Genomic DNA, 17,425 nt, shown 5'->3' on the forward strand with positions numbered 1-17,425 from the left:
AGGTCACGGAGAGTAAGAAAAACCACAAATTTTGGTCATGACAATATGTTGATAGGTTGAAATGAATTGAGGTGGGAGGATGCTCAAATGGAGCATATAGTCTGACGTAGATGTGTCAGATTGAATGACTTCATTCTGTGTTATTAATTCTACGTAATTATGCAAATGCAACGGGCAGTTTTCCAGCAACTAGGTCCAGAAATATCTTTTTATCGTGGTGTTGAAGGAGAGAAAGGCTAGCCAGGAGAGTTATTGCTGCCATCTTCAAATAGTACATGGGGTCTTTAATGATCACTTGTAAAAACAGTTGTAACCCCAGGTTAACAACTCCGAAAGAAGGTGCCTCAGACAATGCAGCACTCCCTCAGAGCTGTAAAAAGTGTTTGTGTATATTATTTGCTTAAGTCGTGAGTAGGGCTTAACCCACAACCTATTGCCACAGACTCCTATTGAGCTATACTGACGTTTAATGTACTCTCCAGTTCTCTTGTCTCTGGAAATTGTGAATGTGGTATGGATGTTGTGGTCATGGACTTCATGCTTGACTGCAAAATTCTTCAAACTCTGAGTTGGAGTGCTAAAAAAATGTGTGCAAAGTAGTTATAAAGTTATTTTTCTGAAATCCTCTGCATATAAATAGAGATTTCAATGGGCCATCATATGTTTCGCCCAGTCATTATGATTATAGATTTGGAATAGTAAACTGGCTGTTTGGATATTATCCAATAATGCCTAGCTTTTTGAAAGAAAGATAACAACTGTTTGCTACTTATCCTTGTTGTCCTACATTAACTTATTTATGAGCATGTATGTAAATAAACATTGTGATTCATGGAGTAGATTACATCTTTTTATTTTGTGCTCAAAGTCAGCCAACACTAATGTGAAATTCAAATGAGTTGATGCAGCTTCATTCCTATTTTAGCAAGCTATTAATCAACAGAAGAAAAACGCTCCTAAGTAAACACGAATTGACACAATTTCAATCTCATGTTATAAAGATCCACAAGAATGGTTCGTGCCGAATTGTCTTACAGCACACATACAAATTGAATAACAGAAATATGTTTCTCAGTGGTTTTCCTCCATTGTTTTTAGAATCTTCCCTTTTGCTATCTGAGACCCCTGATTAAACACTGCTTTTTATCAGTGTGAATCTGGTGATCTGATCAGCCTTAACAGATGCCTATCTCTGCCACTCTGATGGGTGTTCAAGCTAACCCACTTACATATGGCAGATCGACAAACAAAATACGCCTCCATCATTTTGAGTTACAAGTGCTGCGGCCAATTCATTTCCTCAGGACTTCTCAATGGGCAAAAACTGGCCACTCATATGGAGATTATTTCAGTTGGGGACGGCATGTTGGTGCAATGGCTCGTACTGCTGCCTCACCCGTCTTCAATTCCAAGCTTGGGCAACTGTGTGGAGTTTGCACTTTCTCCCTCTGTCTGCGTGGATTTCCTCCGAGTGTTCCGATTTCCTTCCACAGTCCAAAGATGTGCCGTTTAAGTGGATTGGCCAAGCTAAATTGCCCCTTAGCAGGTTAGATGGGATTACAGGGGTAGGGTGGGGAAGTGGCCTGGGTAGGGTGCCCTTTCAGAGGGTCGATGCATACTCGAATAGCTGAATGACCTCCTTCTGCACTGTAGGAATTCTATAGTTCCATGGAATGAGGCTTGCACTTGGAATGATCATCTGGTTTAAGCTTTTTTCTTAAATTGGCGATAATCTTTGCCCTGCATACAAAATGATATGTTTCAGAGGATGCCTTGAAACCATCTCATGGATCCTCAGTTGAGAAGCTCTGGCCTAGACATCCGTATGCCTGGCTGCCATAAGTAGAATGAAGTAAGTGGGGAATGCAGAGTTCTTATAATTATAGGCCTGGAGGGGGATTTTAGAGAAAGATAGAGGTGAGGAAACATGAAAATGAGAATTTTACATTTGGGGCTTTGGGGACCAGTGTAGATCGGCAACCATGGAGTAATTGATGAAGAAAACGAGATGTGGGATAGGATATGGACAGCAGTATTTTCAGTGAACTCTAGATAATTGTATAAATATTAAGGTACTTGAAGCGTTACAATATATAAAGCTCTCGTGCTAAATTGGAACTCGTTTTACATAACTGACAGTTCTGCTGGGGTATACCTCATAGTGAATCAGACTTTACACTGATGTAAGGAGGAGGTGAAGAGGATCATTGCAAGTGAACTTATCTAACCTGAATTTGCAGAATATTGAATATATTTACATGATTTGTCATGTCTTTTGCTTCAGATAAAGTTAAAAAATTCATATTATATCTTGTTTTTATATAAAGATAATCAAATCCATACTGATCCAAATCCAAACTGAGTCACAAAAAGTTAACATGTGGGTTAGCAATTATAGGAAGGCAAATAGTATGTTGGCCTTCATCGCAAAGGAATTTGAGTACAGGAGCAAATATGTCTTGCTGCAGTTGTCTCGAGCCTTGGTGAGACCTCACCAGGAGTATATGTATTTTTGATCCCATTATCTGAAGCTTTTGCTTCGTAAAACATGAAGACAACAGCCAAGCTGGTAAATTTTATTCCTCCTTAATATTTGTTGATTTTATTTTTAATTACTTCACTTCTAACTGAGCATACTTTATGTAAATGATATATCAACCAATTAGGTACTGATGAAATGCAACATTTGACATGTGATTGACATGCTCTAAATACACCTTCAAGCTCCGGGGCACTGTATCTGGGAGGTAACCCAGATGTGCTGGCGAATCATCCCAGAGGTTCCCAAGTCGGGATTGCACAGCTATTGCTTGGGTAGTTCAAACTTCTGAGGACAATTTCCCTGCACTTGGAACCATCTGAAAATGTGAAATCCCAAACTACAGATGTTTCCAGCTGTGTTACATCAACAGAAAAATTAAAGCCACCTCTAACTTCTGGATAACTATAGCCATGACCTCCTGGGACGCCCCCCGAAACCCACACTGGACTCATCCCTACGTCCAGATCTAACTCTCAGCTCTTTGACTCAGTCCCCCAAAATCAAAGACTTTTAAACTTCGCTGGTTTACAGCCAAGTGCCATAAAAAAGGGCGCATGGCTTACTTACCCGCAACTAAGCTTCCTTTGACTGGAGGGTGCTGCACCTTGTCTGGCCTGAGTCGGAAGATCAAGCAAGCGAGGAGCAGCTGGAATTCAAGGTAAGAAACTGCGAGTAGAGTGGCAATTTGACTCAATTGCCACTCCGCTGGAAGTTACGGGCTCTTTTTGTCACCTAATCTCCCATGATGCTGATCTTGTTAAATCAAAGAATGTGCTCTGTTATGACGAGAAAAACATTATACCAGATCAAGCACAGTGTATTGTCCCACTACTAAATATGTGTTCTTTGAAAGTCATAGAAGACTACTTGTAAATCAACGCTATGTGAATTCATTCAAAGGTGAGTTGCTCTGAAGGCTGGAGGCACAAACCCGAGTTCTCTTGAAGAGCTTTCTGTTGTGAAATACTTTTCTATACTTGCAAATGTCTGCCTATGTTTTGTTTATAATTTTTAAAATATGACATAGCAGTTTGAATTAAACTGTCCGAATTGTACCAGACAGGAAGCAAGTAATTCTGCATGTTTTAAACTGTTCGAATTGTACCAGACAGGAAGTGAGTAATTCTGCAAGTTTTTATAATTTTATTATTTTTCCATTGGTGGGTGACCTCAATTATAAATATGGAAATGGGAATCTATATTGCAAAACGTTAACAAGTGTGACTAAAAATTACAATATGAAGTAATGTTTGTATACAGGAAGTGGACACATTTTGGTATGGGAGAGGTACACAAATTTTCCTGCCATGGTGTTGCTCTTGTTAAGTTATAAGCTTTATAATAACAGAGATGTCACACCAGGCAGTGTTATAAGAGATGCTGATTTACCATTGGGGCCACACTACAATTTGGAAGCACTGAGAAGGGAAAGTCATTGCATCTGAGGGCACCAGGTAGGATGTTGTGGGATATAGAAGCAATGCAAACAACGTTTAGGGAACTGTGACAATTAGATGTAAAGATCACTAGGAGAGGACAGATGGAAACTAAGAGCTTTGGAAATGGAGGATCCTAAGTTCTGCAAGCATTGGGGTGGCAATCTTGGGAATTGTAAACAGTAGTAGGGCAAACCTGGAATCAGGAATTTGGTTGCTTAGTCTTGGTTGGGGGGTAGAGTATGTGGTCAAGGAAGGCTTGGGAAAGGCAGGGAGGGACTGGGGACATATTTGGAGGGTGATGCGGGACAGTGATGGGAAACAGATTCCAGCAACCTTGAAGGAAAATGGAGCAAACACTACCAGTGATGCTCCCTTTGACCTGTTCGCAAGCGCTTTCAGCAGATACCCACCAACAACCTTCCCTTCAATCCTATTGTAAGGAACATAAATTTCCATGAACAAACTAAATTCATCAAATACTTCATGTTCTGTGTTCATGCAATTTTCAAAGTTTTTTCAAAATATTCCTTGAATCCCAAATATAGTTCACTTTTTCACAGTGAAAACATTTCAGCTAAATTTGAAGGCAAGCTGATGAGGAATGGCCTGTGTTTGACATAGAGAACAGCCAAACAGGATAAACCTAATAATTCAAATTAACCTTCCAGCTAATGTTAAATACCCTTTCTAGCTATTAACTTTTACATTTATTTAAAAAACAAATAAAAAGTACTGATGGTTATTTTGCATTTTAAAGAACCCAATTCCTTTTTTTTCCAATTAAGGGGCAATTTAGCATGGCCAATCCACCTACCCTGCACATCTTTGGGTTGTGTGGGTGAGACCCACGCAGACACGGGGACAACGTGACAACCATCAGTATTGTTAATGACAGGTGCTTTTAATTTATAAAAATGGATATACATATTGTTACTCACCCCTCTTCTATCTGAGCATGTAGCAAGAATTGTTGGTTGTTTTTATTGAATGATTATTGAGATATGAGAATGTTGTGACATTTAACAACTCAAGTATTCTTGATTGTGTTAGTGACAGAAGGATAAGAAAGAAGTGCTGCATTGGATGTCATGCTGAATTAAGGGAAGAATTGCTTTGGACATTTACGTCAACAAAATAATAATGTATTTATAAAGAACTTGTTTGACTTTGTTCCACATGCACGAGGGAAATCTTTTCCCCTTATGTTCACAAAGGTTTATGTTCACACTTTCAAGAAAGTGGAATAGGACTTGCAGCATCTGAGTTCTTCCAGTTCAATGACGAAGAGCATTTTAGAGTAACGGATTAGTGTGTATGAGTGACTAGAAATAGTCATTGTATGGTAGCTTTGTTTAAACAAGTTATAATTGCAACAGATTAGTATTTCTTTAAAAAGTCCTTGGTTGTTAATAGTAACTATTTTTATGCTCATAAATATGAATGAAGCACTTTTAATTTCATATACCCAGTCTTGGTATCAAAAACCTCCACATCAGATGTCATATGTTTAGATGCAGAGTAAAGATACTCTGCCCCTCTAATTGGCCTGAGACCCTTAGTCAGATGAACCCCTCCTACTGCACCAAAGTGTCTTATCAACCATGCAGTTGTGTAAATGTGTTGGCCAATTAGCTGAAATAGGGAGCAGTTTTGTGCCGGAAACCCATGTGGACTGAATTAACATTGTCCAAACTCATTTCACAGTTACCCTTACAAATAAGAAGGCAAAGAAACTTATCCCTACATTCTGGGCTGAGATTGAGCCCACATCCCTGAGGTGAAAGATCTGGATCTAACCAATCGTACTACTCGGTCAATAGTTTTTACTGAGCTAGTTTCATGGTATATTAGTGAGTTATTCAAGTGGTCTAACCTTATTGTAGCAGTGCCTTGATTGGTTAACCCTTATGGACCTGGAATCAGTAAAGGTCTCTGTTATTGTCCTGAAAATGACATAAGTGAAATATTTAATTTTCAAGTCAGTACATTACAGTATTATCCCTGCGGAGTCTGCACATTCTCCCCGTGTCTGCGTGTGTTTCCTTTGGGTGCTCTGGTTTCCTCCCACAAGTCCCGAAAAACGAGATTAGGTGAATTGGGCATTCTGAATTCTCCCTCTGTGTACCCGAACAAGCGCCATAGTGTGGCGATAGGGGATTTTGACAGTAACTTCATTGCAGCGTTAATGTAAGCCTGCTTGTGACACTAATAAAGATGATTATTATTATCCTGTTTGCTGATTAAGATTGACTGTTCATCTGTGTTGATGCCTAATCAAGAAGAGATCCCTTTGCAGATTGTTATCGAGTGACCATTGTGAAGGATAATTATGCTTATCCTGAACCTACACAGCTTTCAGCTAAGGATGCTGTATTATTAATAAGTGGTTGAATTGTTTATTTAATGTGCTGTGTAATTTATGCAGTAGTAACAGACAACTGGAGAAATACAGCCAAACTTAGCAGCCAAACAGAGTTCACGAATTTGAAGATTTATCTGGAGTTTGTCCCTGAATGTGGTGAACAACTGGAAATCTGTCAAAAGTTAAACTAATAAATTGAACTTTAGGAGATTAATTCATTTTGCTTAAGGTTTGGCAGAACCTCGAATATTTCATTCAGTGGAACCCTTTGTTCAAATAATCACAAATATAGCATCAACTGTTGTGAAAATCAGCAAGTTCGAGAGGTGATATAATGACTCATAGTTTACATTTTACTACTGTTCACTGAGCTTATATCTGTTTGCTAAAAGCTGTTGCTTATTTTTGCCTATTTTTACTTAAACTAGCTATTCACAATTTTTATGTAGTGCGACCTTTCTAAAGAATTCCATTTTGTAATTATGCCAAATGTAGCCGTATGATCAGGTAGTTGTGATGCACCCTTGTTGTCTTTTGTCCGGTAAAGAGCAGTGAATCTTAATGTGTGTGGCCTGTATCAGAAAAAGCTGCGGTTGAGTTATCAGAGGCGCTTGGAACGTTTTTTTCCTGGAAAGAATTTGCAGTGAAACAATAGTTCATGCAAGATTAGCCTCTGGTTATTAGGCAGCGACACAGCTCTCTGATTCCATTCCTTTCGTCTTTTCTATTTGAGAAAATCTCAAAGCCTTATAATTAGTTAAAGCTGATCACAAAAAAAATCAGAAATCATCTGCACACTCCACTGCTCTGTGACCATTCCAAAGATTTAGGTGATTAACATGGCAAAATCAGCGGGCGGCTAATTGGATAAGCTTTAATCTTTACACCACTAAAGCAAAGCGTCGTAAGATCAGAGAGTAAAAAGGAAGTACAATGGTGTTTACTACAGAAGAGTTACCAAACATGTCATAAGGATTACTGTTATCAGGTGATATTTGTTGTGATTTTCGATGGATTTGTAGCAGGTTGTTCGGATATAGACAGTGATGCAGATTGCTGCTAATTGCTTTTATTATCGGATGTAGTCCTTAACTTGAAATTGACTAAATATTGTTAAGATTTATGGTACCCATACTGGAGCAAGGAACCATGCATGTTTGCCAGCATTTCAAATTGCTCATAGTTTGTGTATTTTGGATTTTGCCTTTCCTTTTTTATTTCTGTTGAAATGCCAAGTGGTAATGCAAAATGCAGAAAATGAAGTAAAGCTTGTTTGAAAAAAAATCTCTCTGCTGTGATGTAGCGTTAAATTTCTGTGCACTGGGTAATGCATGGACATCATATTCAAATTCCGCTTGTACAGGCAACTGCTTTAAATATTAAGCCTAATTCTGCTTGCTGTGTCTGCCTGTGATGAATCGCAGAGAAGCCATTTTCCACATTCTGCAGTTGCTGTGAATACTCGCATTTAGCTAGCCTATGGGTATGTTATTGCATTCATAAACAACCAGCAGAAGTCATTGATTCGCTGACTGAGTTACTGGGAAATTTCTGCTTCCATTGCCACTAGGCTTCGCTACAGATAGAGGTTAAAATTCTTTTTTGTAAGCACTATAAATCTTTGTACATAATAAACTGTGAAGATGTGTGTGTTTGAACTAAGACCATTTGGTAATAGAACATAGAACAGTACAGCACAGAACAGGCCCTTCGGCCCTCGATGTTGTGCCGAGCAATGATCACCCTACTCAAACCCACGTATCTACCCTATACCCGTAACCCAACATTCCTCCCCCCCCCCCCCCCCCCCCCCCCCCCCCCCCCCCCCCAACCACCTTACTTTTTTAGGACACTACGGCCAATTTAGCATGGCCAATCCACCTAACCCGCACATCTTTGGGCTGTGGGAGGAAACCGGAGCACCCGGAGGAAACCCACGCACACACGGGGAGGACGTGCAGACTCCGTGTAAAGCTCAAGCTCATTCAGAGTGAGGAGCAACAGCTTTGCTGGGCAGGAATGAGCAGGTCAACAAGCTCAATTTCCAAAGTAGGTCATTCACTAAAAATTATTAGTACCCTTTGGATAATTTAAAGCATATTTGTTTGAATGCATTGTTCTACAATACCTACTATTACTGCCAGTGAATCTTGATTCACTTTTGATTGCTTAATAAGTTAAAAACCCTTAGCATGATTAATTAGTGACCAGGTTTTCTTTGTTTAGCCAAATTAGGTTAATTAATTCGATGATACCTTAGTTGAAATTACTATTGGATCTATTAATTGACCAACAGTGTTTGATTTACAAACTGGTTGCTTCTTGCTATTTTGCAGTTTGTCCTCGTATTCTCCTTAGAACATAGAACAGTACAGCACAGAACAGGCCCTTCGGCCCTCGATGTTGTGCCGAGCAATGATCACCCTACTTAAACCCACGTAACCTGTATACCCGTAACCCAACAATCCCCCCATTAACCTTACACTACGGGCAATTTAGCATGGCCAATCCACCTAACCCGCACATCTTTGGACTGTGGGAGGAAACCGGAGCACCCGGAGGAAACCCACGCACACACGGGGAGGACGTGCAGACTCCACACAGACAGTGACCCAGCCGGGAATCGAACCTGGGACCCTGGAGCTGTGAAGCATTGATGCTAACCACCATGCTACCGTGAGGTTACATTTTCTCACTGCGCCACCATGCTGATAGTTAAAATAATTAATCAAACTTTAATTGAAACTGGATTTGATTTTCAGGTCTAGTCTTATGACTGCGGATCAAAGGACTGGCCCTGCCAATCCTTGGTTAGCGGAAGAGTCAGAGGAGACTAAGGGGCTGGATTTTTGTGAAATCAAACAACAGCAACAGAGGATCATACAAGGTAAAGCCCATCTTCATGGAAGGTCATGTTCATATAATGAATGTTTCGCTTGAAAGCTCTGAAAATGTACCATGCCCCTTTGCGTATTTGGTTACTGTTATTAAGGACATTCATAAGCATGGACTTCTCCATTAATTTTAACTGGAAAGACATCCTAAAGAAAGAGAGTTTTGAAACTGTAAACCTTATAGCAGAATACATCTAGGCAATAATTTGAATGTTTTATGGCTTTTACTTTCAATTTTGCTGTCCAATACAATAAATCAAGCACTATAATGAAGAATATAAATGATAATAAGTTTTAAACAATTAACATTAAGTTCAATTATAAACTATCCTACTAATACTGGGAAAATGGTATTTATTTAAAACTCATTTTCTGATTCCTGTTATAATTATAGAATCAATACCTGTGTTCTTATTTTTGAAAGTAATAAGGCCATGGAAACACATGATTGATTAGTACAAGACAATGATTTTTCCTTCATCCATTATTAAATTAAATTTGTACAATCATACTTTCAAGCCACATATTGATTGTAAACTATAAATACATAGCAAAATGTTACGCGTTTTGAATTGACTTGAGTTCTAAATTAATTTAGTAGACATGTCACTGCATGACTATGCAAAGCAAAATCTATGTATGCCAAGAAGAATAATTGCTCATAACTACCAGAGCCGATTTAGGTTTTCTTCTGCTCTAGGTAAACTAATTACAATTGAAGGAAACCATTTGGAAAATTAGTTTCCAGACTATTTGACTCATTTGCAAGAATAATGAAGTCATTCATGATGATGAGCTGTTGCAGATCTCAATACTGACATACTGTAGTAACTGCTTACTCAATAGCAGCTGGTTCCAAAGAAGCTGACCAATTTGACTTCCATCGACCTAATGCATTTGGATTGTATTACCTGGTAGGTGCAAGTGCCTTGCATCTAAGTAGATACATGAAACAATTGAGCTGGTTATGACCATTAGAAAAATTTATAGTGCCCAGTAATCCAAAATATACAGTACAACTGCAGCCTAATGTCAGTTTGGAATTTAATGTTGGGACTAAGAGTAATTGAGGTAGTCTCAGTGCTTTGGTCCCACACCAATTGCAGCATACCTTCAACCGACTTGAATATATCAAAATTAAAGTCTTAAAATGCGTTCCGGCACTCTACAGGACCATATTTAAAATTTTAATGTTAAAAATGAATGGAATTTTACTCGCATTAAATATTAGTCACAGTTGGATACTGTACAATTCTGTGCTTGTGTTTAAATAAGCATGTGTAGAACTATGCTGTACTTGGATTTCAAGCTAGTGTGGGGCAGGTAATTTAAGTTGGTCTGCCAACGTTTGCTACATTCAGGTCAAACTGGTGTTACAGTGGTACTTTGAGTGGAGTTACACAATTATTCACAACCATGCAGTTGTCAATGACCCGTTATCCGAAATTTTATCCGTCTAAGTTCTTTAGTTTGTCCCTCTTGTTCAGTGTTGTTTACAGTTTGGATTGCATTGTTGTAGGAGATGTCCATTTGAAGGTTTACTGGCAGTGTGGCTAATAAATGTGAAGAGGCTTCGTGCAGTAGTAGTTTTTTCAATAATTATACCAGCTGCATCTCTTTTTAAAATTCTACATGGAATGTGGACATCATTAGCTGGGCCAGCATTTATTGCCCGTTCCTAATTGCTGTTGAACTGCGTGGCTTGGACTGTTTCAAAGGGCAGTTAAGAGTCAACCACAATGCTGTGGATCTGGAGTCACACGTGGGCAAGACCAGGTAAGGATGGCAGATTTCCTTCCTTAAAGGACATTAGTGAACCAGATGGGTTTTTACGACAATTGCCAACGGTTTCATGGCCATCACTAGACTTCCAATTCCAGACTTTTATTGAATTCAAATTGCACCATCAAGCCTGTCTTTAATATGAAATACCAAGTGAAACGATATAGCCAAAATGTATACCAAGGAAAACCATGATCAATGTAGTCCAAAACACAATACATGTGGAGAATTGTGAAGAACCCTTTTTTTATTCTTTCATGGGATGCAGGCATTGTTGGCAAGGCGATCATTTGTTGTCCATCCCTAATTACCCTTGAAAAGGTGGCAGTGAGTTGCCCTCTTGAACTGCTACAGTCCATCTGGTGTGGGCACACTCACAGTGCTGTTAAGAAGGGAGGTTCAGGGTTTTGATCTGACAGTGTCATAATTCCAAGTCAGCACGGTGTGGGCTTGGAGAAGAACTTGAAGGTTGTGCTGTTCGTATGCATCTTCTGCCCTTATCCTCCGGGATCGGTGGCATAGTTATAATGCCACAGCATTTGTAATCCAGAGGCCCAGGGAATACAAGTTCAAATCCCACCATGGGAGTTGGTGGAATTTAAGTTCAATTAGCTAATACACTCAGTTGGTTAATAAATCTGAAATTGAAAGCTATTCCCATCTGGTTCACTAATGCCTTTTAAGGAAGGAAATCTACTGTTCTCATATGGTATGGCTCCAGACCAACGACAATGTGGTTGACTCTTAATTGCTCTCTGAAATGACCTAGCAAACCACACAGTTGTACCAAACCTCTTCAGAAAAATTCTAACTTTCAGAATTCTGGTCGAGTACAGTGTCTCAAATCCAGCATGACTTTAGTCCCAGGGTGTCAGTTTTGAGACGCTGATGCAATGGAATGAAACATGAATATTCCCCATTTATTTTTAAACAAATTATTTGTTATTGAATTTTAATTAAAAGTCATATCACTTCGAATAGCCATGGCTACACAATTTCTATCAGATGTATACTTTGAAAGTGTTAAACCAAGACAGTATTGATAGTTATCAATGCATTAAGTGTAAATTATCTTCTGTTTTCTGCCTTGGATTGCAGAATTTACAAAGTTTGCGTGCCAGAGCTGGGGTATTTTTTAATGTTATTACCTCCAGATTGATCATTAAACATAGTATTTCAGGACAGTCTCTGGGTCCCAGAGCTGTGCAGGGCAGAGAGAAGACCTGCTCTATCATGACATGTCATATTTCGCAAAAGATTAGAGAACAAGTGACCTGGACCGTGAATCTGTAATAACAATAATAATCACTTACTGTCACACGTAGGCTTCAATGAAGTTACTGTGAAAAGCCCCTAGTCGCCACATTCCGCCACCTGTTCGGGGAGACCTGTACGGGAATCTAACCCGCGCTGCTGGCATTGTTCTGCATTACAAGCCAGCTGTTTAGCCCACTGTGCTAATCCAGCCCCTATGTTGACTGCCTTTACAGTTCTAGGTGTGGGAGGCCAAGAATAAGTAAAAACTAAAATTTCTACTTTTATTTTTTTGTTAAAGCTGTTAAATACGAAAAAGACCAAGCACTCAGCGGAATATTAGGAAATAAAATGTTCAATCAATTTCCTTGTTGATAATTTACTTGACTTTTAGTGTGCTATTTTCTAAATTCAGAGCAAGATGCTGGTTTGGATGCTTTGGCAACCGTGTTAGCCAGACAAAAACAAATGGGTCAAGATATTGGAAATGAATTAGAGGAACAAAGCGGTAAGACACTTCTATTGCAAAAGATTGTATTTATTAGTGTTCTAACATGTATCTTGTACGATAACTCTGTCCAGCTTGCCTTTCTAGTCAGTTCATTCTTGTTGTGTTTTATCATTCATGATGTCTGTTGTCATTGTATCAAAAGTAAGAATGCAATATATTGTTTTTAAAACACCTGTTCATTGTCTCATCATGCCATGGATTTTTCTGGAAATCTTCTCCATGAAGTTCACAAGAAGGGCCTCGAATGTGTTGTATCCAATTTTCTGAGTTCCTTTCCTTTTTATGGAATAGCTACCAGTCTCTGCATTTAAGACTGAATTTGGAAGCATACTGTATTAAGAGTCATAGACATCTTCCAGGGACTTATCACTGAGTAGCACAGCATGCTGGAATTCTAGAATGCTACACCTACATGCATAAATAGCCCTGTTCATGTGAAAGGTAGAGGGTGCTCAGAAAAGTTTATAATGGCATTCTTTTTTTTTTTTTTATAAATGTTTTTATTCAGTTTTCGTATTTTATATTGAACAAATTACAAATTGTTAGGAGAGAGAAAAAAAAAAACAAACAAAAACAAACACGCAAAAATTAACACACATATTTACAGGTAAGCATCTTCGTAGTAGTAACTGCGCCCCCCCCCCCCCCCCCCCTCAACATGTTTATTTAGCTTGGTTTTGGGCCTTAGCTAGCCATCGAACCCCCGTAACGAACCTGTAGCCCCCCCCCCCCCTCCCGCTACCTTCCCCCGACTATTCTTCCTCTTGTACATTGGCCACAAATAGGTCCCGGAACAGTCGCATGAATGGCTCCCACGTTCTGTGGAAGCCGTCGTCCGACCCTCGGATGGCAAATTTGATTTTCTCCATTTGGAGAGATTCCGAGAGGTCGGACAGCCAGTCCGCAGCTCTGGGCGGTGCTGCTGACCGCCAGCCAAACAGGATTCTACGGCGGGCGATCAGGGAGGCAAAGGCAAGGGCATCCGCCCTCCTCCCCAGGAATAGATCTGGCTGTTCTGAAACCCCGAAGACCGCCACTATCGGGCATGGCTCCACCCTCACTCCCACCACTTTGGACATTACCTCGAAGAAGGCTGTCCAGTACTCCACGAGTCTGGGGCAGGACCAGAACATGTGGGCGTGGTTGGCCGGGCCTCTTTGGCACCGTTCACATCTGTCTTCCACCTCCGGGAAGAACCTACTCATACGGGTTCTTGTTAAGTGGGCTCTATGTACCACTTTTAGTTGCGTCAGGCTGAGCCTTGCGCACGTGGAGGTGGAGTTGACCCTATGCAGTGCTTCGCTCCAGAGTCCCCACCCGATCTCCATCCCCAGGTCGTCCTCCCATTTCCTCCTTGTTGCGTCCAGTACGGTGTCGTCCCTATCTACCAGTCGGTCATACATGTCACTACAGTTCCCTTTCTCTAGGATACTTGCGTCCAGTAGGTCTTCCAGTAGTGTCTGTCGTGGCGGTTGTGGGTACGTCCTTGTCTCCTTTCGTAGGAAGTTTTTGAGCTGCAGGTACCGTAGCTCGTTCCCCCCAGCTAGCTGAAATTTCTCTGTCAGTTCGTCCAGTGTTGCGATCCTGTCGTCCGTGTATAGGTCCCTGACTGTCAGTGTCCCCCCGTCCTGCCTCCACCTTTTGAAGGTGGCGTCGGTCAGTGCTGGTTTGAACCTATGGTTGTTGCAGATGGGAGCCCTGTTCGACATTTTGGTCAGGCCAAGTTGCTGCCGCAGTTGGTTCCAGGATTGGAGGGTGGCTGTCACCACTGGGCTGCTGGAGTGTTTTTTGGGTGGGGATGGGAGTGCTGCCGTGGCGAGGGCCCGGAGGGAGGTTCCCATGCAGGAGGCCTCCTCCGCACGCACCCACTCAGCTTCTGGCTCCTGGATCCATCCCCTTACTCGCTCGGCTGTTGCTGCCCAGTGGTAGAATTGTAGATTCGGGAGGGCTAACCCTCCCCTGGTTTTTGTTTTTTGTAAGACCTTCTTTGGGATCCTAGCATTTTTACCCCCCCATACGAACGCCATGATGAGTTTGTCCAGCGCTTTGAAAAAGGCCTTGGGGATGTAGATCGGAATGGATCTAAACAGGAAGAGGAACCTGGGCAGTACGTTCATTTTGATCGTCTGAACTCTCCCCGCGAGGGAGAGCGGGAGTGTGTTCCATCTTTGCAGGTCCTTTTTAACTTCCTCCGTCAGGCTGGTGAGGTTCCATTTGTGGATCCCTTTCCAGTCATGGGCTATTTGGATCCCCAGGTAGCGGAATTTATGTCGGGCTTGATAATGGCATTCTTAAAGTTTTTAAGAACATCAAGCTTACAACTGTGTGTGATGATAAAAATATTTATATGTTAAATATTATTCAATGATTGAAATGTATACATTGTTTCCAAAAAACTTACTTGGTCAGAAATTTGTATCTCATCTTTTATGCCAACATTCATAATTCAAGGGCGGCACGGTGGCACAGCGGTTAGCACTGCTGCCTCACAGCACCAAGGATCGGGGTTCGATCCCGACGCCAGCTCATTATGTGTGTGTGGAATTTGCATATTCTCCCCATGTCTGCGTGTTTCACCCTACAACCCAAAGATGTGTAGGATATATGAAAATGAAATGAAATTAAAATCGCTTATTGTCACAAGTAGGCTTCAAATGAAGTTACTGTGAAAAGCCCCTAGTCGTCACATTCCGGTGCCTGTTCGGGGAGGCTGGTACGGGAATTGAACTGTGCTGCTGGCCTTCCTTGGCCTGCTTTAAAAGCCAGCTCTTTACCTTTGTGCTAAACCAGCCCCTGAATATGAATTGGCCACGCTAAATTGCCCTATAATTGGGGGGAAAAAAGAATTGGGCATTTAAAATTTTTTTTTTTTAAACATTCATAATTCAAAATCCCTATGCAGGCACTTATTCTGCATGCAAACATCCCGAGAAACAGTGGTTCCTCAGCTGGCAATCTGTTCTGCCATTAGGTGACGCTGTTGTGGATTGACTGTGGTCCAGTTGAAAGAAAAAAGAAAAACTTAGACGCTAGGTCCTTTCATGAATTTGGGCTTTTCCCAAAGTGCTTCGCAGGCAACAAAGTACTTATGTGCAGATAATGTTTAATGTAGTTGCATGCCACTTTGTGAGCGTTCAAGAGGGAAGAATTCTTCTTCACTTCAGCACTGAAGCCAGCTTTGTCATCCAGAAAGATTTCTTGGGGAAGTGGGTGCAATTTATGTCTTGCGACATTGTCAAATAATAATAATATTCGCTTATTGTCACATGTAGGCTTCAATGAAGTTACTGTGAAAAGCCCCTAGTCGCCACATTCCGCCGCCTGTTCGGGGAGGCTGGTACGGGAGTTGAACCCGCGCTGCTGGCCTTGTTCTGCATTACAAGACAACTGTTTAGCCCACTGTGCTAAACCAGCCCCTCTCAGACCTTCCTTCCCCAGATATGTTTCTGTGGATTGAGGAGGAAACTATCTCCACAGTCCTAATTCTTGTGCAGCCCAGGTCCCTTAGCAATGCCCCCAATCTTCACGATGCCCCCAGTAGCCTTTTTACTCAGTAGTCTACTTCCCTCCCCTTACCCAATGATGCTGGACTTCAGCATGCTCTGTCCAAGTCCTACCATTCTCCCATTACTCACAGATACTCAAAGCACAATTCTCAGTGCTGTCAAACTCTTGGCACTCCCTTCCAATTCCCCCATATCTCATGACACCAATTCGTCCCGATCCGCAATACACCTTTTCAATTACATCAAACCCGGGATCCCCTTCTTGTGCTCTGCCATCCCACTGTGACCCTCCCACAATTTCCAGATCTCAGAATACCCCTCCTGCCATTCCCAAAGGCCTTGCAGTGCTTGCAAAACTATTTGCCCAGCACTGTGAAACCAATCGGTGTCCTCCTGACAACCACGTACTGAAAGATCTCTCCTATTTATCAGACTATTTGCTACCGTCTTACTGTGCATTCTCAACACTTTTTTAAAAGTAAGGAATAAGATTGGAGAATTGCTGCAAAAATAAAAATAAACTTGGAGAAAAACATGACTATAGTTCTCTAATTTGAGCCTTTGAAATCCTAATATTGTCACTTCCACAATATACAATGGGATAAAAATTCAATTTGGTGATTAATCACAGAAAATTAGTGGATTCAAGATATATTATTTATTGCATAATTATAAGATGACATATTTTTTCATTCTCATTAGTCCTAATAATGTTTTGCTATTACATGTTCATATACCATAACATGAATAATAAAATCACACCATGATGCACAATTGTTTAGGGTCATTTTAATAAGGAAAAACAATATTGCAGTGCTCATTGAAAGAAACAGTAAAAGGTCAATTAAAAAGTGAAGTCCTAGGGTCAGTGTTTCAGTGATGTTGCTATTCCAGACGACTGCACCATCAACATTGCGCAGAATAACTATGGTGTGATTTTATTCTCCACCTACTGACCAGAGTCTGGATTTTCACCTGTTTATTATCTATCAACAGGTGGAAAATATAATATTTCTTTTTGCTAGACATAAGATTTGTTTTAAAAATGAAAATATTCAATCATGAGCTTTTCTGTGCACTATTAATTTTGTTTGAACACGATTTATGCCAAAATAAATTTAATGAGCAGTTTGAA

General features: G+C 40.7%; 1 protein-coding gene across 3 annotated transcripts in view; it reads left to right on the top strand.

The window, feature by feature from the left end:
• Nucleotides 1-17,425, top strand: part of stx8 (syntaxin 8) — a 180,361-nt gene that overhangs the window by 32,299 nt on the left and 130,637 nt on the right. For all 3 annotated transcript variants that reach the window (XM_038776794.1, XM_038776795.1, XM_038776793.1), the window contains exons 5-6: nucleotides 9,106-9,230; nucleotides 12,689-12,781. In XM_038776794.1, coding sequence (XP_038632722.1) covers nucleotides 9,106-9,230; nucleotides 12,689-12,781 — 218 coding nt within the window. The remainder of the gene's footprint in view (nucleotides 1-9,105; nucleotides 9,231-12,688; nucleotides 12,782-17,425) is intronic.

Source organism: Scyliorhinus canicula, chromosome 18 (assembly GCF_902713615.1).
Source record: "Scyliorhinus canicula chromosome 18, sScyCan1.1, whole genome shotgun sequence".
NCBI classification, from domain to species: domain Eukaryota; kingdom Metazoa; phylum Chordata; class Chondrichthyes; order Carcharhiniformes; family Scyliorhinidae; genus Scyliorhinus; species Scyliorhinus canicula.